At 41.2% G+C, this 22,763-nt stretch overlaps 1 protein-coding gene across 2 annotated transcripts in view; it reads left to right on the top strand.

The window, feature by feature from the left end:
- ARHGAP22 (Rho GTPase activating protein 22) overlaps positions 1-22,763 on the top strand; it is a 129,054-nt gene continuing 106,291 nt past the window's right edge. For both annotated transcript variants that reach the window (XM_015633034.3, XM_015633033.3), the window contains exons 1-3: positions 1-393; positions 15,702-15,901; positions 19,942-20,029. In XM_015633034.3, coding sequence (XP_015488520.1) covers positions 360-393; positions 15,702-15,901; positions 19,942-20,029 — 322 coding nt within the window. In that variant the 5' untranslated portion in view covers positions 1-359. The remainder of the gene's footprint in view (positions 394-15,701; positions 15,902-19,941; positions 20,030-22,763) is intronic.

Below are 22,763 nucleotides of genomic sequence, written 5' to 3'. Positions count from 1 at the left end.
GAGCGCAAGCATCTGTTGAGCGCACGGCACCGGAGGACGCCGGGGCTCGGGAGCGGGGCTGAGCGCGGCTCCCTGGAAGCGGCACATTGATCACACGGCCGCGTGGCCAATTAGCGGCAGGAGCCAGGGCCAGCCCTCGTGTCTGCGCGCTGCTGATCTATCGGCAGTAATTACCGAGACACTTAATGCCTAGTTTGGATGGGAATTAATTCCAGGCCGGATAAATAATGCATTAGGGTTTATTTAGTCCGGCGTGAAGCGTCGCCCCCGAGCCAGGGCTGGAGCGGCGAGCGGCGGCGATGCGCGGGGCGGCGGCCGGGGCCGGGCGCTGAGGCTGCGGGCAGCGCCCAGCCGGGAGCATGCTGAGCCCCAAGATCAGGCAGGCCAGGAGAGGTGAGTGTGCGCCTCGCGGGCTGGGGACGGAGACCATCTGCGGGCACGGGGAAACTTCGCGGCGGTGGCGGACAGCCTGTACCGCTGCCCGCGGAGCGTCCCCCGCCCCGGCGGCAGCGGCTGCCGAAGCCGGCCCCGGGGAGGGCAGCGGAGTGACTGTTCGGGGAGAATGGAACCTAGGAGGAGGAGACCTGTGCTGGTGTTCGCCGGCGTGGTCTGCAATGACTGGGTTGAGCACCAGGGATAAATTAAAAAAAAAATTGTACTCTGTCCTGGGACTCAACATAGCCTTTTCACCCCTGTGCTGGTTGCTAATGCTGTGTTTCTAACGCTGAAGTCATTCTAAAGGCTGGAGACAGGTGTGTCTGGTTTACCTGCAGCATCTTGGAGAAGCAGTTTGCTGTAGCACGTTATCTTTGCAGGGCTGGATGCAGGAGGTGGAGATATTCGTTGTGTGAGCTGTGGGCAAGACAAAAGGAAGGAAGAAAAACCTACCCTGGGTTTGCAACAGATGTTTTGAGCACTCATTTGGAGCTGTGAGGTGTAGTGTGCCATGTTTGTAAAGCAGAGGGCTGGGGCTGGGCAGAGCCGTTGTCTCGATGTCACCTGGAAGAGATGCTCCGGCAGGGGATGCGTTCTGTGATCTTCAGGGGCAGCACCAGTTACTCATTTGACATGGCATTCGTAAATCATCATTTCCACTCACAAACTAATGACTGTGTCTGAGGGATATCTTCCTGCCCATGGGAAACAGATTAGATCGTCATTTAGGAGCTAAAGCAAACACAGTCAGAGGAATATGTAAAGATTAGGATTTTCTTCAGCCATACCAGTATTGTCAAATAGGAAAAGTATCACTGCTTCTGTGATTCCAAGACAGGTACTTTCAGCCAAATGTCGCTGCATCATATAATGAAAGCCGTATTACATGATGAACGGTCCTTAAAATACCAACAGCCCATTAAATAGCTGTTAGCATCTCGGAAAGAAGCAGATTCCTGCCATCTGGAGGTGTCAGGATCAGATATGTACTGCCACACCCACAGTAAAGTCATAAGTACTTATTTTTTAGTTACACAATGTTGTAGAAGTTCATCAAGTCTTTTGTAGATGCTGCCTCTTTCCCATCCCCCTTCTAAGGGATGTGTTTGATGTATGTGTTATCCAGCATTCCTGGTAGCTATTACAGTTCTGATGAGACAACCTAGATGATGCTACCAAGGTAGCATCAAAGGAGGGCTGTATCATGTCTGCCATTCTTCCACTTTCTTCAAATTGCCTGGAAGATGGTAATTTGTGTATTAATATACATTGAAATCTAGTTATGTGGCACACATGTCCTTAGGGGCTACTGATACTTAGGGGACAAACTATAGTGTACCTTTGTGATTCAATTTTGATTTATAGCAGTATGTGTCATTCTCTATGGGTTTGTTCTGCTTAGTTCATTAACTGTGCATAGGTAAGTTTATTTCTGAATGAATTTAGAACTCATGAAAAGAGCTGCAATGCTGGAAACTTCAACAATTAGTTTTGCAATGCTGTGACAAAGCACTGGTAACCTCTTGCAAAGCTTACCAAGTCTTGCAAAGTTCTTCTATAGCTCTTCTTCACAGGAACTGTAAACAGGCCATGCTGGAGATGCTGAATGCTTCTTGAAGGTAAGTGTCCCACCTTGCAAGACTGAGCTGAATAGGAAATGGCAGTTCATGCTCTCAGTTCATGCTCCCTGGAGTCTCAGTTGGGATTGCTAATGAAGATTCAGGTGATAAACAGTGGACAAGAAAAGTATCCAGAAGGCTGCGAGAATGTTCTGTGTACAGAGAGCATCAACAAGGGCAGCTGATCTGCTGCAGGCTGCTGCATGAGTTTGGCTGGCTTTTCAGAGTAGTGACTGTCAGCTCTGCCATTGAGGACTTAGTTGTGGAAGGGAGTCAATGTGACTTCTCTGAGCAGACAGATTGGAGAGCAGGGACAAGGAGGGATACTCAGGGTACAGCCTGTGGTTTTACTTGAGTGTGACAGAGGACAGCAATGTGGCTGAATCTAGGGATAGACATTCAGGTATTTGTTGAGTTCTTGAGGTTCAAACCCCTATGTGTGTGTGGCTAGCTAGCTCATTGCTTCAGGCTCCCTGCATTTGTGCAAGCAGGAGTGCTTCATTGACTTCTTTTTTATTTCCAGCTCTCTGATGAGAATGTACCTTTAAACAGTGAATTGTGATGTCTGATTCTTTCAATTTTTGTTTAGCTTGTAGATTGTCCTTAAGAAAGCTCCTGGTTTTAAAGACATTCAAGCTTTTGAAAATGCATGGTTGGACATGAATCTGACAATCCAGAGTGTAGTTCCTAATGTCTGTGAAAGGGACGGTAGAGAACCAAGATAATTTGCCTTACTAAAAGTAACTATCAAGTATAAGGCAGACCTTTCTGTTCCACCAGCAACCTCACATCTGAAGCTCTGAAATATGTGTTCAGAGGTCCATGTTCTTTTCATAACATAGGAAGGTGTAGAATCTCAAAGACAGAAAATCTTAATGTGCATAAATTGGCTTTCTGGGGAATCATTCATTCTGGCTAGGTCTGAATGGATTTTGTGCTATTTTTTCAGCTATAGGAGTTCATGCACAGCAATTGGTGGAGTCCAAGATCCCAAAATAAGTGACTGCAATGGAAACATCTATTTTCACATTCTTCTTATGTGATAGGGCATAGAAATATAGCCTGGCAGGGTGGAGGCAAGAGAACTTTCTGTATAGATTGGAGGGAAGGCAGTTTTCAGACTACATCCTTCAGTCTCAAGGAATGCATTTTGGCTTCATTGTTTTTAAGAGATTAAAAAAAATAAAGCATTTGATTCTTGTCTTGAAAGGTCCCCAAAAGGTTGCCAGCCCAATTGCTTTTAAATGTGCTAGAAAATGGAAGCTGGACTGACTAAAGGCTTATGCATTTGTATTTTAATGAGTGACATGATTGCCCTCTATAGAAAGAGAGTTAGCCTGCTGCCATGATATATAATTTACAGTCTTCCTGTCTTCAGCACAGTCTGTCTCAGTTGTAGAGGCACTATGGATAACTCTTCTCTTCTTATTAGGACTTTGTACTTTTGGGTGGCACTGTGACTTATTATTTTTTTTTGTGATATGTCCATACATATGTTACAGTAAGAAAATTTTACATATGGTCATAATAATAAAACATTTTTTAAAAACTTTTTTTAAACTTTTAAAGAAAAGTTTAATTAAAACTTAGAGTCTGGAAAAAATGATGTGAGACATTTTTGGTTAGTCTGGTGCAAATGTACTGATATCCTTCACATGCCTGTAGTAGAACAGAGTTATTTCCCTCATGCTGTGTGAAGAGCTATCCTTTCACTAGCCAGTAAAAGATGGAAGAGGGAAGTTCTCATGTGCCTGGTGCTCCTGCAGCCCCACAGTGCAGCACTGGTGCCTCCTCAGCCCCACCCTCAGCTCTGGTTTGAGAGGCTGGTGCTGTACACAGCTATCCCAGAGCACATGGGAGCAGCACCTTGGCACCTCCAGCCTAACAGGTAAATGGTAACACCCACTTTCTTACTTCTGCAACCAAGGTAAACAGCCCTGAAGCTGTGAGCTCCTCCAAACATTTCCTTCAGTCCTCAGAGCCCACCAACCTTGCAGGGAGCACACGAGGCACCGGAGTGGGAGTAATCAGAGTGGCTTGTGCAGCTAGCAGAGCCGAGCCACCATTAATGAGGAGCCCACCTGTGAGGGGGCAATTCACTACCCCACATCCTCTCATGGGTGACTCCTTAAGGCAGGAGAGGCAAGCTTAGAAGCTCTTCTTTGGAAATATATGTGGGTAAAAGGCAAGGATGTTGGTAAGAATCATTTGGTTTCTAGCTTGGTTTGATGGAGGAAGACGTCTCTGACATGGTAGAGTGTTACCGCTGAAGATCAATAGATCACGCGGACACAGGTTGAGGTATGGTGCAGAAAGAGCAGAGTTTATTTTTCCTCCCAGGATTTATAGGCTTGTGACCATGGCCAGGGATTGGATGGTCAGGACAACACTTTCTCACTGCACTGGCCATGAGAGATGTCCATCACAAGACGTGTAACAGAAAGAATGTACACATATCTATGTTTACAGTTACTGTCCTGGGAAAGTCCTTAGAAAACCATGTCAGCAAGCTCAGAAGCTGAGTTTTCAGGGTGACAGTAGAGAGCAAGAGGAGGTGGTAGTAGGGCTACCTGCAGCATGAGCCTGGGTTTTGTCATGTTGCTTTGGAGGTGCTTGAGATGAAACTGCTGAGTTAAACTTAAAATCCTATGGCAGGAGTACAGTGGCTGTGGAGGGAGGCTGGAGTTGGTGCAGTATTGGATTAACTGCCCTGAAGGCAGTGTGAAGAAATAGGACCAGGCTAAGGGGTAAAGTAAAGGATAAGTAAACTACGAGGGTCCCTTCTCAGTGTGTGCAGCCCGAGGGAGGTGAATGAAGCATGGAGTTACTTTTGTTCCTTGCTATCGGGTCAGGCTCCTAGCACTGTGCTGCTGTGGTGCAGGGGTGTATGGCAATGTGCTGTGTTATAAGCTCTGGTCTCTAATTTTTTTTTGGTCTCTTTTGTTCTGATTCAGTGGCCGTGTGCACATAGACACAGGGTCAAGAAAGTGATGTTTGTGGGATTCCTCCAGAGACAGGTTCATGTTCTCACTCTTACTGGGTGGCATGTCCCACGAAGAAGGACTTGAGTTGTTCAAAGGTGTAATCCTCTCATCTCTGTAGAGATACCCCTCTCCAATTGGATTCATGGTGCATGCTGGAGTAATTGGTGCTCTTGGCAATAGCAGCTTTCTGTCCTTGCCTGAAGGCTCAGGCAGGCAGTCATTCTCCTTTAGAAAAAGCCCTGAAAAGTTTGTAGGCAGGCACCAGCTTATTAAGCACGGGCAATCTGAATTTGAAATAATGAACCATAGCCTCACCTCCTGGGGAGGGAAAGGGGTATTGAGAAAGAGCAATATAATTCAACTCTAAGGGCACCTGGACTGCTGGGGAGAGCACTTGTGGGGAGGGAATTAAATATTAAAAAATCACAAAGCCATAAGCTCTCTAATTACTAATAGAACATCACTGAGGGAGTACAGGGTGAAACTGACAGTCTGTGTGTAAATAGCATAGTGGAAGGGCTACAAATGCTAGCACCTCTCCCGAGAGGACAGCCACCTGCACTTTTACTACCTGTAAAAATGAATTACTCTTCACTGTAAGATTACTACCAGAATGACTTTCTTTCCTTGCTGGCTTTCCCCTTATATTTATTGTAAATGATAGGCAAGCACAGCAGTAAAAACAATTAGTTTTCTTCAGCTCCCTGCAGTATGGGCAGGGGTAGTTTGATGCAAGGATAAGGGTTCACTGGTGGGAAAGGGAAACTCCTTCATGAGGCTGCAGTGCAAGCTATCTGCTGAACTGGAAGAGGAAAGGATCTATGCCTAGACTCTGCCCATACCTGCACATATTTAAGTATTTAAAACTAATGTGGGGGAGGGAAGCTCCTGCTGACAGTCTTTCTAACATGTATTCCTTCCACAGAGCTTTTCTGTGTATCCTTTGTGCCCAATGAGCTGTAAATTGGTCTTTATGAAGATCTGTAAAGAGAGGAGATACTAGGTTTTTGCTGTGGTTAAGAAAAGTTGCTTGTAATAGCCTTCCTCTTAAAAGAAGGTATAAAGAATTGTTATGCTTCACTAAGGTTGTCATCCTGTGAACTGGTATTGAAGTTAAAAAGAAACAGCATGTGGTATAAGAAATAAATGACAAAGAAGCTGCATATGATTTTTCTAAAGTGAGAACTGATTCTGTTGCATGGGAAGGGATTGGGTTGCTCATGATCTCTTTCAAAGAATCGTAAGCACAGGGTTAATACTCCTTTGCAGACCTCCAGTTTAGGGGGAACCACCTTTGCTTATTAACCAGTGATATCATAAATACTTATGGTTCAATAATCTGAGTACTTAGATTCAGAGTATGAATTAATGTAGGAGTAAGAATTCCTAGATTTCTTCTGCCTTTGTCCCCCAGATCAATCCTGGCAGCGCAGCAAGTACTTAGCTGTTTCACACAGTAGGAAGCAGAATTTGTTTGCACATTAAAAACAGGTACAACAGTGTTGAAATAGGCAAACTGATCTCTCGGTTCAATATTATTCCCTGAAAAGTAGGGTAGGAATTAATACGCTCTTGATCTTTGGATGACTGAAAGAAGAAAAATACAATGTTGTGGCTGAATTCAGGGAATTTTATTGGTGATAGTGGCTGGGTTCTGCTATCACTTCCTCTTATAGCCAGTTGTTGGCAAAAGGCCTTGAGAGAGCTTTTTCTACCCTAGATTCTAATTTTTTCAGTCCAGAATAATTTTGGAAAGTGATATCCCAAGGAGCAGGGAAGACAAATGTCTTTGGTGCTCGTAACATCAGTTTTAGGAACCACTGATGTTGGCAGCCACTGTCTGAAGAATATGGTCCATGTGCTTGGCATGGCACAGACAATATTTAACTAAAGCACATGGGTGACTGGCATGCCTCTGGGGAGCCTGAGTTTTCACACTGCAGTGGAACTATGCCTATGCTGCATCTGTAGTGCTGTAGAGCTACAATTTTAATCAGGACTCCCCAGTATTTGGTGCTCTACAAGCTCAGGCCACAGTCCCAGCTCCAAAATGAATGTTACCGGGGTCAGCATGTTTTTGTTTGTTCCTTAATCTACTATGACTGGAAAGATTATTAAACATTAATAGCCATAGCCATTGGGAGGACTACAAGGGGCTGTTGCTGATTGCAGAGGGAATTCAAGGTATTCGTTTGACCTTCCTTCTCTGACCTGATTTGACTTACTAAAACACCAGGAGAAAAAACAATCTTAGAACTTTCTAGCATCTCAGTGAGTAACTTTTCTTATTAAAAAGTCTCGCTTTGTCAGTGTAGGAATGTGAGGCTCAGTGTGTTAGCAGAAACACAAAACATGGAAAGAGGAGAGTTAGAAGTAGGAAGACTTTTTTCTTCTGGCAGTGGTGAGCTGTGGCTCAGTGTGGTTGTCCATGGTATTACAAGGGCTTAGCCAGCAACAGAGAAGCCTTCAGCAGTGTGGGGTTTGCAGTTCTCTTGCAGGTATGTAGTCCTAACCAATAGACAGAGAAGATGTAGAGCTTCCTAGAGATCGTGAGAGGGTTCAGTGGGAGCGGAGGGCTGGTGCTTGGGTTTGCTAGGTAACATTGTAGCCCATAGTGTCTAACAGGACATGTGCTTTAAAGCAGCACATCAAATAGCTATGAGCTGAGTGCTGATCTGTCCTCTGAATAGCCTGCAGTGGATCCAGATGGGACATCTCAGAGGATAGTGCAGCTAAAGAAATACAGTCTTCTTGCTGGGAGCAGTTTCTGTACTTGTTCTTATATTATCAATATGGTCTGTAACTCTGGTTTTGCAATAACAAAGGGCATGGGCTATTTCACTTTACTAGATTGTAAATTGGTAGGTCAATCTGTTGTAGCAGAAAGAATGAAGTAATTATCCTTCCATCTTGGCACCTATCCATGATCTAATGCTAGTGGTTTGAAAAGACTGGCATGGCTTTGTGGATTTGCAGGGCAGTTTCGAGAACAGCTGGTTACCTGCAGTATTTAAGGTTTCTTCATTGTCAGGTGTCAAAATCACCAAACATTCCTACAACCTGAAGCAGTAATTCAAATTCTTGTGCAAATGCAAGGTTAAATTAGTTTAAATAATTATTCTGTGGAGTTGAGACCTGCTGGCCTTCTTGCTCATAGTGAAAGCAAATTAAGTTCAGGACTACTTTGTACGATAGCTGAGAGGTCTCCATTGTGAAATGTCAACCAATAAAGCAATATCCCTTTACCTATATGATATCAATGGATTGAAAAAATCCTTCACTTTTCCTGAAGTCCAACATGCTACCAATTTGTATTAGTTTGAAGATGGATATCAATTGTTCTTCAGGAGAAAAGGTTTAAATTATCTCACTGACCGTATGTTTTGGATTGAGTTTTTTGTATTGTGTAGGGTGGATAGCATTGATTATCAAATATACTTGGTTTTCCTTGACTTGTGGAAAGGTCCTGCATTAATGTATATCAGGTTGTGCTACTATATATATGTTCTCTGATGTGATAAAGACCTCACCAGACCATTGGTTATATCTCACATAAGCCTTGAACTTTGTGTCATTGGAAAAGAGAATTATGATTGAAGCAGATTCTTTTCTTTCTTCAGTTTTATCCCTCTGCTGCCGTGTTTAGATAAACTACCTGCATACTTTTGGAAGTAACTCTGGTCAGTAAAATGGCTTTTATGGTCACATCACCCAGGTCACTGGAGTACAAAATTATTTTTCTGACTTAGAATGGGCCTTATACAGAGCTGACTATGCCATTTGTAAGGTAGTGAAAGATCATGGCTGTTGAACACCACAAAGAAGTCCAAGATTAATTTCTTCATGCTAGCCAGGAAGCAACTTCCGTCCAACTAATGAGTTTCTTCTTTCTTCCTGACTGTGTTCCATAAATGCTGTACTGGTGAAACAGAATAATAGTTTTTCTGCATATTCTACAAAGGAAATACTGTGAGCTTGTTGAATATTGATGGAAAACCTGAACCAGCTCTGCTGGCCCTAATAAAGGCTATAGGCAGCTTTCAGTATGTGTTGTTGTGCCTGAGCTTATGGCACAGTTGGGCAACACAGTTTTCAGTACCAGATGCAGTTGAGTATTCCAGCAGTGTTGTTTGGATGTGCCTAACCTGTGTACTGGCAGGAAATCCTACCTCACTTCCTGCCAGGTACTGTCAGCACATTCACCCTTAAAGCATGCTGGTATAACGAATTTATGCAGTCTAGTGCTATTCTTCAGAGCTCCTTGGTGCATGTTTGCCAGTGAAAAAGCACTGACTGGTCTGGCAGTGCAGAAGGGATACGAGAGAACATTTATAAAATAGCAAACAGCTTGAAAACAGAACCCTCAGCATTTGGACTTTGAGAGGAGATGACACTGTGTTGTAACGACAGGGTGCTTCTTCATGAAGAAGTCTAGCTTCCCAAGCCATTTGGGCTCCTTTTTGGGCATTCATCTTTTCCTGCTAAAGTCTTTTAGGCTGGCTCAGATCCTTTGGCCATGGTTGAAATATGCTTTTTGGTTGTTTCCTTGATATTCAGATCTTCCTTCATCCCTCCCTTTGGTATTTTTCTGCTCAATAGTCTGTATATGTGTTTATGTCAGATTTTAAAAAATTTTATTTGGGTGTGATTTTAATTTTTAAACAGAATATGCTTACCAACAGCTAAATTATCTATTACCAAAGTTTCTGCTCTTCACTTAAGGGCTGAAAGGTATTTCAGACTATGAATACAGCAAATTTCTAACAGTGGTCATCCCTAGTCTGAGAGTGAAAGTACACTGGCTTATAGCCTAGTAAATTGTACCAATTCATGTTGGATTCTAGATTTACAAACTGGTATTTGGGAATGCAGTTTTTCTTGCAGAAACTTACTAACAAGTAAACAGTTATACAAATAGATCCTTCCATCAGTCTTTGAGCTTTGTTTTGGTCTTTTTTAATCCTGGTTTGATACTTCGGCTTCCCAACCACTGCAGAAAGTACAAGTTAGTAGAAAAACATATGTAAAGCTGTCTCCTTGCTTTTCCTTTGATCGGACAGTAGGTAACAGAACTGCTTCCAGTACAATGCATTTATGAGGTTTCTTGGGGGGGAAAAAAAGTGTTTCCACACCCATTTATTTTTCCTTTCTTATTTTTATTGTGTCTGAAAGAAAAATAAATCAAGGGAAGGAAGTAAACATAGCATGTGACTTTGCTCTATAAAATGTTCTGAGTAGACAGGTGTGGCTTTATCAGGTAGAAGTGATGGAGCACAAGCTGGCTCTTATGATAGTGTTTCTGAATGTGGCAATTTTCATCCTGATCACAAAATGTGAGCAGCTGTGTAGCACCTTTTTGTTTCTGTAGAGATTGCTTCTCTGTATTGAGGGAACTAAAAGCCCTTGCCAAGTCCGTGTAACTGATATTCTTCTAGTTGTTTAAAAATATCTTGTGACGAACCACTTCAAATATTCAGCCTTTAATTCTTTTATTATTGTGTTTCAAGATGCCTAATTTTCAGATTGTACTGAGGAAGTACCTTGGTTTTGTTTATACTTACTGAGTTGGTATCTTAGCAATCAAATTCAAAGACAAATATGGTTCTGTGATAGACACAGAAAAAGCCAAACCAAGTATTTTATTGCCTACAATTCAGTGAAAGGAAATTCAGTATCTCTTTATAGGCATATTACCTGCATTTTCAGTGAATCCTTTTATAAGGCCAAATTTGAATTAAATAAATCAACTGAGAATATTGTTTATAGTATGGGAAGCCACTTCCCTTTGTGGCTAGTATGCTAAACAAAGACAGTATTAGAAATAATATGTAGTGTCACTGTGTCATCAGACTGAAGAAACACCACAGCAAAGTGCCTTTATCGTAGGACAGTTTGTTGGCCAAAATCAATTATAATGACTGTATTGATTTTAGCTAATTATCTATGAAATTTCAAAAGATTGAATCTTTAATTGATATTGAATTTCATTGACTTGATTGATTTCCATGTCTGGTTTAAGTAAGTACTCTGAGTGCTCAAATCTGTAGTGGTGTTCAGAGCTGGGAGTGGGAGAAGGAGAGCAGAAGAGGTTGTATAATACTGCCAGGCAGGATTGAACTCGGGAAGGAGGGATGGTATGGATAGGGAAGACGATGTTCCTATTATATGCATGTGCAGGGTAGAAAATAGATGTGATGAGGAAACAGGAATGTGGATATTGCTTGGGGGCAGGTCTGAGTTGCAGAGGAACTCTTGTAGTGGTGTATGGCCCTCTGGATAGGGATTGCTGCTTCTGTAAGGAGTGGCAGTTTGGCTCCATACAATTTGACCCATCCACTCCTTAGAATAATCTTTGATTTTACTATAAGAGGCATGACAACCGAGTATGGTATTTTGGAGGGGAGTTCATTTAGTATAGTCTCAAGCATTTGCACAGTGAGTGTTGAGCAGCATTTCACTGCCTTGGCTCATATTCCTCCTCCCATCCTCATCTGGATATGAGAACTTCCATGTGCCAGTGTCACTTCCAGGCTTAAGAGCAATTTCTAGGTCTGTAATTTTGATTCTTGCCTTATGTAATGATGTACCATCCCGAAATGGTTTGACTCGTTAGTGCCACCTGCGGGTCTGCCCGCTGTGCTGTTACCTTGCTGTGCTGCAGCTCCCTTGTTTCCCTGCTGCTGAGTGGGTATGGTGTGGGTGGCTGCTTGGCATTTCAGTACTGCCGTGCTGTGCAAATGAATCCTAAACCTTTTCCCAAGGAGACTTTGAATCCTTTCTACACTGATTTCTGTTAAGAGCTCAGGTGTATGACTAAATCAATAATAGACTAATGACAATGTGAAGAGTGAAACCAACCTGTGTGGTGTTATTGAAAACACATTACTGGATCAGAACTCCAGAGCATGTAAAGTATTTGCTGAGTTGTGAGTCTGCTTTATTGATTTGTTTTCTTCCTTATGTTCTGCTGATTCCATAATTCTGTTAGATAAGTACAAATAATATATTTCTACCATTAAGAATCAGGTGCTTGATGTACTGCATCAGGTTATCAAAGCAGATATTTTGATCCCAGTAATTGGAGATAGCTGCTTCTTTAAAGGCAGGCCCTGCTCATCCATAAAAGTTTTCTTCTGACCTCTATGCAATTATTGTATTCTGTGAAGCATGCAATATAAACATCAATGCTGTTAATAGCCATAAATAATTCCTCTTTCTAAAAATTTCTATCTGATCCATGTTGTTGACTTGCAGATGAAGTTGCTAAGTATCTCCCTAATGAAATTAACTATTACAGTCACGACCAGAGACTAAGGAAATGGAAAGCTGAGACAGCATGAAGAATTAACAATCATAGCAATTGACTGAGACATGGTGCTGCATAAAATAAAATGAGAAAAAGATCTGCTTTCTCCAGAGACTGATCATGAAAGCTTTAACTCTTGACTAAAATAAATAATTACTTGGTGAGCTGTACAAATAGTATCAAAGGAGGACTGAGGGAACATATAAGGTAACATACTTGGTAACATTTGAAAGCAAGATGTTTGATGTCTTTTGTGAGGTCTGTGTCAATATAGATGGTACATTTCCAGTTAAATAAAACTAATTTCTTTTTATAGGGAGAGATAAAGTAGCAGAGGGTGTACATAAATACATGCAAGTCAGGAAAACTGGGGGCTGGTAGGATTTTCATGCTTAAGTTGGAGAGTGCTAAGGTACTTCAATGTGGAAATTACTGAGGTGCTTACTGAAAGATGGATTTTGGTATCATTAGACTAACTGGTTACTTCAATAGCCAAGATTTTGCCTAAGAACCATTTTAGTGCCCTTGATGAAAACAAAGTTTTGGGATATTTTTGTAATTACATAATTTGTAACACAAATGTAGGTTGGAATTTGGACAGTCTAAACCAGACTACAGTTTGGTTATAGTAGTAAAATGTGGCCTGGGATGAGGCAGAGAAATTTTATTCAACTCAATTCCTATGGGCCTCTGCAATAGGCATTTAGAAGTGATCAGTGAGTTTTCTTACTGCCTGTGTGTGAAACAGGGTCCTTCATGTCCTGGTGGTGATGGGGAGGGAGCAAAGTGTTCTGGTACCTCTGTAATCATCTGCCAGAGGATGTTGTGCTACCAGAAGAGCTGATACTAAAGCCTGAGCATGTTGGCTGTGTGGGGGAAAGTGGTTCTTGATATGAATATACCTGAGAGAGCTCAGACTACAGTGAGTGAGTTTAGAGAATAGGCCTGGATATACCAAAGCCTGATTTTAAGTGACCTCTGTTGTAAGATTTTTATTTTTTTTTAACTATTGTTTTGGCATATAAAAATAATCAGAACACAGGAGTACTGGGTTACCTAGCAGAATCCAAAAGTTGCTGGTAAATTTTAGTCATGTAGGACTAATGCTATATATTAGCTCACATAAATTCAGCAATGTATTTTAGGCAAAAATTAAGAGAATAATGATTCTGAAAAAGCTATGATGCTGCAGCAGCACTTACAACATTTCAACTTTTAAATTCATTTTGAAGCAAAACTAAAAACAAAATAAAAAAATTAGTCCTTACATCAGGAAATAGTTATAATTTGAAAATTAATTTCTCTTGATTGAACCACAAGACAAAATCTGTTATTCACATTTTTTGTTGAGAGCAGCAGGATTTACCTTAGCAGTTTAGAGAAATGGGAAAAAAAATGCATACTGCCTGTCAGGGCTTTCATCGAGTCTGAAATTTCACAAAGTGATTCCATCTTCTGTCTATAAAACTGGAAGGTTGTTGGGGTCAGAATGAATGCCTGCTGAATGGTTACAGGAGAGGCAAGTGGATCCTTAAGACAGAGTGGAAGGAGAAAGTATACGGAACTATAAAAGTGGAGATTGTGTCACTGTGACTTTTTGATAATGGGAGAATGTGCTACCATTCAAATCTGCCTTCTGCTGATGGAAGTGTTTAGATGTGCTGGTTTTAGCTCTTTATAAAGCACTACATGGTGACCTGTCTGCCAGGTCATGAGGAAGGTCAAAGCAGATTTTATCACAGACTCCAATGTGATTTCCCTCACTGGATTACACAGAGAAGGCTCTTTAAAAATCTGACCTAAGTCCCTTATCTGTCTCTCCATATTTTGCTGTTTGCTTCATGGAAGTGAAGAAATAGGATCAATTTTAATGTTGTAAATGTGATTATTTTTAAAGCTTTTTTTGTTGTTTATTTTTGTTTTGTTTTGGTTTTTTTTTTTTTTGTAATTCCCCAAACACCACTACATCCACATTATTTTTCTTTCTTTGGCAAACACTGGCAGTTTCATCACTGTGTGGTGAGGCACCAGGAGCAGAAACCAATCACATGGTAACATCAAGGCCATGTTTAGTTCTCGGAACCCAAAAGAGGCAAAATTAGACAGTACTCTGAGAGGCAGAGGGTTACTTTGCACTTTCTTGTGATGGTTTGAATTAGCTGTAGTGTATCAGGGATTCCTGGATAAGAAGCTTGCCTGGCTTTTAGCTGCAACAGTTCACAGTGTTAATGTGAGACATCAGTGACACAGATTTACTGGTACTGGCCTGTAAACTCATGCCTTGTTCTGAGTGGGCAGTTATGAATTGTGCTTTAAGTTAGCTGAATGCAGAAAATGGGAAGGAGCAGGACCGTATTAGCACTAATGAAGGAAAAATGGCATGAAGTATTAAATAACTATTATTATAAGATACTTCATAAATCCAAAGGAAATAGAGGTGGAAAAGACCTATGAGGTCACCTAACCTATCCATTCTGGAGGACTGGCTTGCTGCCTGCAGTATATAATCATTGTCTGCTACTGCTGACTAGTTCTAAGTGCCCCAAGCTTTAGTACTCTTAATGTAAGAGAGGAGGAAAGAAAGAGCCATAGACTTCTTTCAATTTTTTAAGAAAATTTCCTTAGTTCTTTTCTGTTTCTGAACCCTTTCCTCATATTTAGATGTTGGCTTTTTCCTCTATTTTGTCTTTTTATTTTTTTCTTTTTGTTTTTTAGTTTTGGGGTGTTTTTTTTTTGCTTCAGCATCAGAATGCCCTGAAGAGTGAGATAACTTTAATAACTCTGGATAGCTGTGTTGTCTCTGTCTTTTGTGTGAATCACAGTCACTACTTTGATTGACAATTCTCTTTTTTAATCTTCCTCAGTTATTATTTTTTTTTCTCTCTCCTTTGGCAGCTGGTTCCCTGTCTAATCACCCCAAACTGGTAGTGTGAGGAGTGACAATATTTTTTTATACTTTCTTCTTTTTATGCCTCCTCATCACACATTTGCACATCTTCTTTGGACAAATATCCTGTTAAGAGAGAGCACTAGTATTGTCCTTGTAGAGCTGGAAGGCAGTGATGATTTGCCACGAAGAATGGTTATAGGAGCAGTGAAGCCTCAGTGAAAATATTTGGGGTTTTGGTACCTTTATTTTGCACCTTTAGACACTCTGGAGTGATCAGTACCAAAAAGTAATGTTTCTTCTGTGATTGACTGTCATGACTTGAATACAGGCCCTGAAAAACAAGTATCTGTTCAAAAAGGAAACATGTCTGTCCATATCTGAGGAGGAAGCGTGGAACAGTTATTTATCCTCTCTGAGTGCTCTTACTATGATTTTTTGTTTCACTTATTCTGTAATTGCCTTTTCAGCCCGGTCAAGGAGTTTGGTGATGGGTGAACAGATTGGGCCTCCCTCCAGACCATCTTCTCCAAATCCTCAAGAACGTGTGCTGAAGTGTGGCTGGCTAAAGAAACAAAGGAGCATTATGAAGAATTGGCAGCAGCGGTGGTTTGTGCTGCGTGGGGATCAGCTCTTCTATTATAAGGATGAAGAGGAAACCAAACCTCAGGTATGACTAGAGAACTGTAGGTGTTGTGACTTCTGTGTGATCACAGCCATGCTATGACTGACAGCTCATTTCTGTTGTTTTCTGTCCTCACCAAAACTATATACACTTAAGGAGGTTCAAAGACACAAGATGTTGCAGGGAGGTTTTTCTACAACCAGACAAGTGGGAGAGCTTGGGCAAAGGTTAGAAAGTGTTTATGTTGGAGGGCATGCTGACCTCCAAATCCTGTTATGGCCAGCTATGAGACTGGAGTTTGACAAGAAGAGCTATGGAGTTGCAGATTACTGAGGCAGGAGTGATTAACCTTGCTTGCTCAGCTGGGACTTGTTATCTCCCAACTAATCCATTGTTAGCCATGAGGTGAACCAGCTGCTTAGAGCTGGCTTGTGTGTGTGAAGTATAAAACCTGCAGTGTGCAGGTTTTGTTAGATGCTGCGAATGGGCTGGAATATGTGTTTTAGTGTGGGGGGAGGGAGTGGGTGTTGTGCTATGGGCTAAAGCTTACAGAGGAGATAAGTATTTCTTATTCATGTTTTCCTAACGCCTGTAAAATTCTCTCAGAGCATTTGAGCTAAGGTCTTTCCTAGCTGCTGTAGTAGATTATGCATCATAATTCACATAGTCATTGTTTTGACTCAGGTCTTTAACCAGAGTCATTGAACAGTGGGAACATAATTGAATGAGCCAGACAATGTCCCTGTACTGCTGGCTCCTGATGAGTCAGTACATGCATTACAGAGTGACAGTCAGCCTGTGTAATATCATCACCATCCACATGCTCATTATAGACAATTATTAAACTGCTTGGTGCAACTGCCTGCTTGACTGTCACACATAAATTTCATTGTAGAGTGAGAATGGAAACTAATATTCCCCTGTGGGCCTGACATAAATATGGTAGATGAATGAGGATGTTGACTGCATCTTATATCTTGCACTCTCCTGATGAAGGATTTGGTCCATAATTATGGTAAGTTTGCTGTGTAAAGGCTAGAGAGATTTGAACTTGATGATGTAACTTGATTACTCAGGATGCTGCCAGCAACAGCTGGATTTTGCACCTTCAAACCAGGCACCTTATCTTCATATGCAATGCATGTAAGCACATGGGAGAGCTGGGAACTTCTGACTCACATCAGTGAACATGATGAGGAAGAAGTGGCCTCAGGTAGTCACATTGTAAAGGTTTTCTTTAACCCTGACCGTTTTTGGGCACAGGGTTGCCATACATTTATCAATGTGGGGAGCCATTTTGTGTAGGATGGTACAGGACTATGTCCTAACTATTCTTGTAAGAGTTACAAATTAGGATTTGTATCTGATTTCAACTAGGGCTGCTTGCATCCCACAGATGAGATGTACTTTTGGGGATTATAGACAGCTGTTGCTTGGGATTCTCTAGAATGAAGGGGCAATGGCACAGGCGTGCCCATGCATCTTAGGAAGACAACTGAGACCCTTTGTTGTAGGGAGATCTTTTTTATAGGCCATGGAGATATTTTCACCTGTTGTTATTGATATTAAGCCCTAATTTCCTTCAGAGCTAAAGGTACTCATGCTTAATTTAAATCTTGTTGTTTATTTATTAAGTATGACCTTTACGCTTGTGTGTAAAAACAAAATCAATAGTTTCCCTGAAATTCCCATTGATCTTCCACCTACTTGATTATTTATATATACTCTGGAAGAGAGTTGTATTCTTGTTGTTTACCTGATAAAGTCAAGTGAGATTTTTGACATAATGTTTCAAAAGAGAAATACAAAGCAACATCTTTTTCTTTATGAATGTTGCATTGCCTATTTTTATGAAAACCTGTTCTTTCAGATTCTTAGAGGAAGCTGTTGATACTCTTCCTTTAATAGTATTGCTGAAAAGGTGGAGCTATAATCTAATGGCAGGAGAATCACACAGGCTTTCTGGTGTGAAGAGGAATTATTCTGTTGTCTTAATGGATTGAGTACTATTGAGGATGTGTATGTTTGTGTGCCACATGACAGTTGCTGTTGCACAGCCCACTCCATCAAAGACCAAAGGTTAGAGGGTGGACTTGTAGCCATTGTTTTTCTGCAGGGTTTTCTTTTTTTTTTTTTTTACCCTAGGGGACAGGGGGAAGGGAGGACTGACCTGGAAAGAGTTTTTGATGCTCCTACCGAGTCTGTCAATATGTGTGGGTTTTTAAAGTAGCTTTGGGCTTGTTTCTATTCCCAGGAAAGGAGAGAGCATGCACCCCTCCCCAATTTCCAGGGAAGCAGAATCCACTGTGCAACTAATTCATTAACCCTTCCTTCAGTATTGACTTGACACGATAAAAGGCTTTAATGCATCTGCAACAGGTTTGAATTTTGTACTTTAGAAAACAGCAGAATTTTTTAGAATGTGTTCTGGCCACTAAAGATGATGTTTTATATAATATTTTTCAATACCATTTTGAATAATTTGAGATGTATCTGCATTTTTGTCAAGTTACCTTTCCTATGTTTTTCTGTTATCTCTGGAATGTCTTCAGTTTACCTTCTAATTTCAGTGAACCTTAGAGCCAAATTTCAGGGCAACAGGATTGGGAGGTAAGGGTGCTAAAGGCTTATCCTGTTGTGCTGACTTACTGTACCTCAATTTTAAATCTTACAACCATTCTTGAGAAATCACTCAGCATGGACATTGTGAAGTGTCCTCCAACACCATGTCCTTCCACAACCTTACTCTTACACTAGGTAAGGGATAGGAGCTGAGCCTTGTCACTGTTGAACAAAGCATTTGTAGGAGGATATATTCCTGAGGAGCAAAGCTATGGAAGTTATACTGAATAGTGGTAATGGAAAGTAGCACATCTGGCTTCATTGTTTTATAGAAAAGATTGCAAAGGTCTTATGATGAGTAGTCTTCTGTTAGTTGAAATTCTGGATTGTCTGTCTCATGAGACGCTAATTGTATTACTCCATTATATGTGGCTCTGGAAGCTGACAAATAGCGTAACTAGAATTTGTTTTGATTACCAATGTTATGATGGCACAGTGTGTCTTGGATTTGGTTGTTGCCAGATTAGTAAACATGCATAGCTATGTTTTTATCAACCAGAGATGTGTGAAAAACCTGACTGAAACAACTTCCTTCATTTTCTGTTCATCAAGAGAAGATGCTTTGAACCCCATTTGCATTCCAGGACAGTTCAGTGCAAGTGTGGGAACTGCTGATTACCCTTTCTGTGACTTAACCCTTGAGAGTGCCAGTTCTTACTGTATTTTTTCTGTCTGATTGTGCATATGTCCTGAAGAATGTTAAACTGGAAACCCTTTAAAATATTGGTGAATTTTTGCGGCTTGTTTCGCTCATGTTACTGGACAAGAGCTTCCTGTGATGACTTTTTCAGCTTTTCCATAGATGAAGAGGATTTTATTCACTTTGAAGATACAATGTCACCCGCTATGCAGAAATCCCAAACTGGAATATGTTGTGTTAATTATGCTTGGGCTCAAAGAGAAAATGAAGCTGAGTACTGGCAGCATTTGAACTTGGGAAGTAAAGAGCCTCAGGTTGTTTTCTAGGGAAGTTATAGCCTTTTGGATTAAAAGGTAGTCCATTGTCTTGCAAATCTGAATTATCTGCTGTCTTCCAGTATTTCCCTGGGAACTTCTGTGTACTGAGAATCTCTGGAAAATCGGCCATTTTATTCAATTGCACACTGCAACCAGAAATTCAAGGGTGTAGGAAGAGTAGTTGTAATATGAGATGAAACTTTTGCAAAGGATAATTATGGAATAGTTAGAAATAGCTATAAATTATGGATAGTTATGGAAACCAAGGAGAATCACTTTCTGCATGCTCAGAGTAGTGTTATTCCAGAGGAAACAGCAGTGTCCAGTGTAAAAGAAAAGACAGTGAAGCAGGTGGATGATCAGCCCAAATCTTTTCTTGATCAGAGCTGTAGAAAGGTGTTGGGATCAGTAGATGAGCAGGACTTTAATTTACTATACATTTTATCATCTTTTCCTTACCCTTTTAGTGGTCTTTCCCTTTTCACTAATGTTTGTATCCATTACAGGGTTTGATACTTCTGCAAGGCAGTCAGGTGAACGAGCTGCCACCTAATCCAGATGAACCAGGGAAACATCTCTTTGAAATTACCCCAGGTATGCCAACACTTTTTTGTGCTTTCACTATAAAATCACAACATTTCCCATCAGTTGTCACTAATGAAAACTGAGTTGTACTGAATACTCCTGAATGTTCTGATACACTGGTGAGACTATCTAGTGAGACTGAGAAAGGGAACTTTACTACATGGTACTCTTTGTTCTGGATAGAAGTGCTGCTGTGGCACCTCATTTTCATTTTGAGGTAGTTGAGATACATCATGCTCCATGACTTTCCTGTTTGAAGAAGGCTCTTTGCTTGGAGTGTTGTGTGGTCTCTCAAACAGATGCATTTGTCCAGTTGTTATGGGAGAAACAGATAAAGAACACAGCACAGAAGTTCTGGAAAATGGACATGCAGTCTCTGGATGCAGTATCTTTCATGTAGGCTACCTGTTTTGGGAAGTGGGTGGGAAGGCAGACAGAAAGCTTCAAAACACTTCCCTTTTGGATGAAAGGTTTAAGAAAATAATGACCTGGCATGGAAGAGAGGTTGACATTTTTTTAATGTAGAAAATATAATGATCTGTCACTGTAGTATTAATGTAAAACTTTTGCAGTCATTTTAGCTCCCATATAAACACTTGCTGTGGACAGAGCTGGTATCTCCAGGATAGATTTAAAATTAAGTTCCTTGTTGCAGTATAGGAGCAACTGAATTCAGTTGATTTAGTTCTGATTGTATCTGGGGGAGGACTATCCCTATGCATGGGTTTCAATGCACTGTATTCAGGTGGTAATTTCAGGTGGCAGGATCTACAGAGGAAAAAAAACCTGTTTCACTGCTACAGTGTTACAACAGAGGAATGAGAGCAGTGAACGGATTGAGCCACTTCATCTATTTCTCTGAACCTGATCACCGAGTTCCTAGAAAGGAACAGGCAAATGTGATTGTGATAAAAATTGTGTGAGTGCACTCAATCATCCTTCACTTCACTGCCAGCTTGGCCTGCATGGACTACCTGTCCATGCTGCTTAGCATTGTCTCTCTGCACAGCATTGGTGCTGTCATAGGGCAGATAAAAGTAACTGCTTTAGGCTGCCTCTTGTTTCTTCATGGAATTTTTAAAAAACGAATGCTTGCCCCAGTATTTGAATGTTGTTGCTGTGGAGTCAGGCGTGTTTTTGGGAGTCTTTTTCTTGCCACCCTGTTAGGCTAGCTTAAAATGCCATTTTTGCAGATCCCTCTTGAGGTAGTATCAGGCAGAGCAAGAACAGGCAGTGCTGTAAGGTTCTCAACTACAGCATCAGGCAATGTTTTGCATTACCTTAGTTACAGAATTCTGTTTGACATGGAGGAAGCTACTTGGGGAGAAAGGATTTGATTTTTTTTTTTCGTTTTTGCTTATCACTGTGCACTATCCTTTAATACCTTTTTTCCCCCTTATATTGTACTGTGCCCTCATAGGCAGGGCCCCACAAACAGCAGGACCTTGGGCCCACAGAGTTGCCTCTATGGAGGAGCTCCAAGGAAGTGGCATTCATTGTTGCTCTGAATGAGACACATCTGCCCCATACTAGTGCAGAAGGACTGTGGACCTACAATGTGAAAGCACTTGGGTTGTTGTGATCCTGAATGATCCCATCTGTTCTGGCAGTGATCTGAAATAATTAACTGAGCTTGACTGAGTTTCCTGCAGGTTTGAGTTTCTTCTGATTCCAGATGGCAAAATAGTAATTCTATGCTACTTGTCCAGCTTATCAGATTATATTACTGTAGCCTACAAGAGAATTGTCCTAAACTGCAGGCAGCTGTTGCTTCAGGTGAGTTGGTAAAAGCAGGGCATGTGGCTAGTTGAAATGGGCTATTCAGCATAGTGAAAAAAGTGACACAGTTTAGCATGATTGTGGATCCCAGGATATTTGTGTTCAGTCTGGGGTTTTGACATCGCACTTTGCTGTGTCCCCTGGAAAAACAATTCAGTGTACCACTGACTTGTCTGCAAAATGAAGATGCTTTCTCTAACTTATGGAGGTAAACCCTGTTTGTAGCAAATGCAGTTGCTAGATGGATAGTATCGAAAAGCACTATAAATAGCCAGTCAATACAGAACGTAATTGACACAGACGTCACTGGAGAATGTGGCCCGAAGAGTTTCCCATTTTGTTCACAGTACATTTATTCTGTGCTGGTTTTGGCATAAGTGCCTTTTCTTTTTTTGCATGTGTTCTCAAATGACCGTGTTCTGCGTGGTTGCCAGCCTGCAGAACACCCACATAGTGAACAGCTCTGAAACAGATGCCAGCTAGAAAGGGGAGCACAAATGATCTTGCAGGACCCAGATCTTTATTTCTCATCACTGCCCATCTTTCCCTGTGTTGGATGTATGGCCACAATCACATTTCTGCCTAATTGTGTTTCATTTATCCCATTATAAGCTAGGACTCTACAGTTTCTATAGGGATGGTAAGATTTTTTATTTTTTTTTTAAAGTATTCTTAGCTAAGTTGGGGATTTTGTGAATACAGGTACATTCAATAGCTGTAAGTATTAGATTGAGGTTTTACTGGGCTATTCAGCATCAGATCTTTAACTAACAAAATTTAGAATGGAGTGTAACATTCCTAAAATGCACCCATAGCTGACACCAGCTTATCTGGAAAATAGAAGAGGCTGAGATCTGAGAAATTTCCAAAGAGTTCCAAAGTCTGTGGTACCAGTTATCTCCAAAAGCCTATTTTGTGATTAATAGCTAACACATTCAGCGTACTTGTTGTGGAATTGTTGCTG

This window comes from Parus major, chromosome 6, assembly GCF_001522545.3.
Source record: "Parus major isolate Abel chromosome 6, Parus_major1.1, whole genome shotgun sequence".
Lineage (NCBI taxonomy): Eukaryota > Metazoa > Chordata > Aves > Passeriformes > Paridae > Parus > Parus major.
Note: the sequence above shows the minus strand (reverse complement) of the source record. Positions and strands in the feature narration are given on the sequence as shown.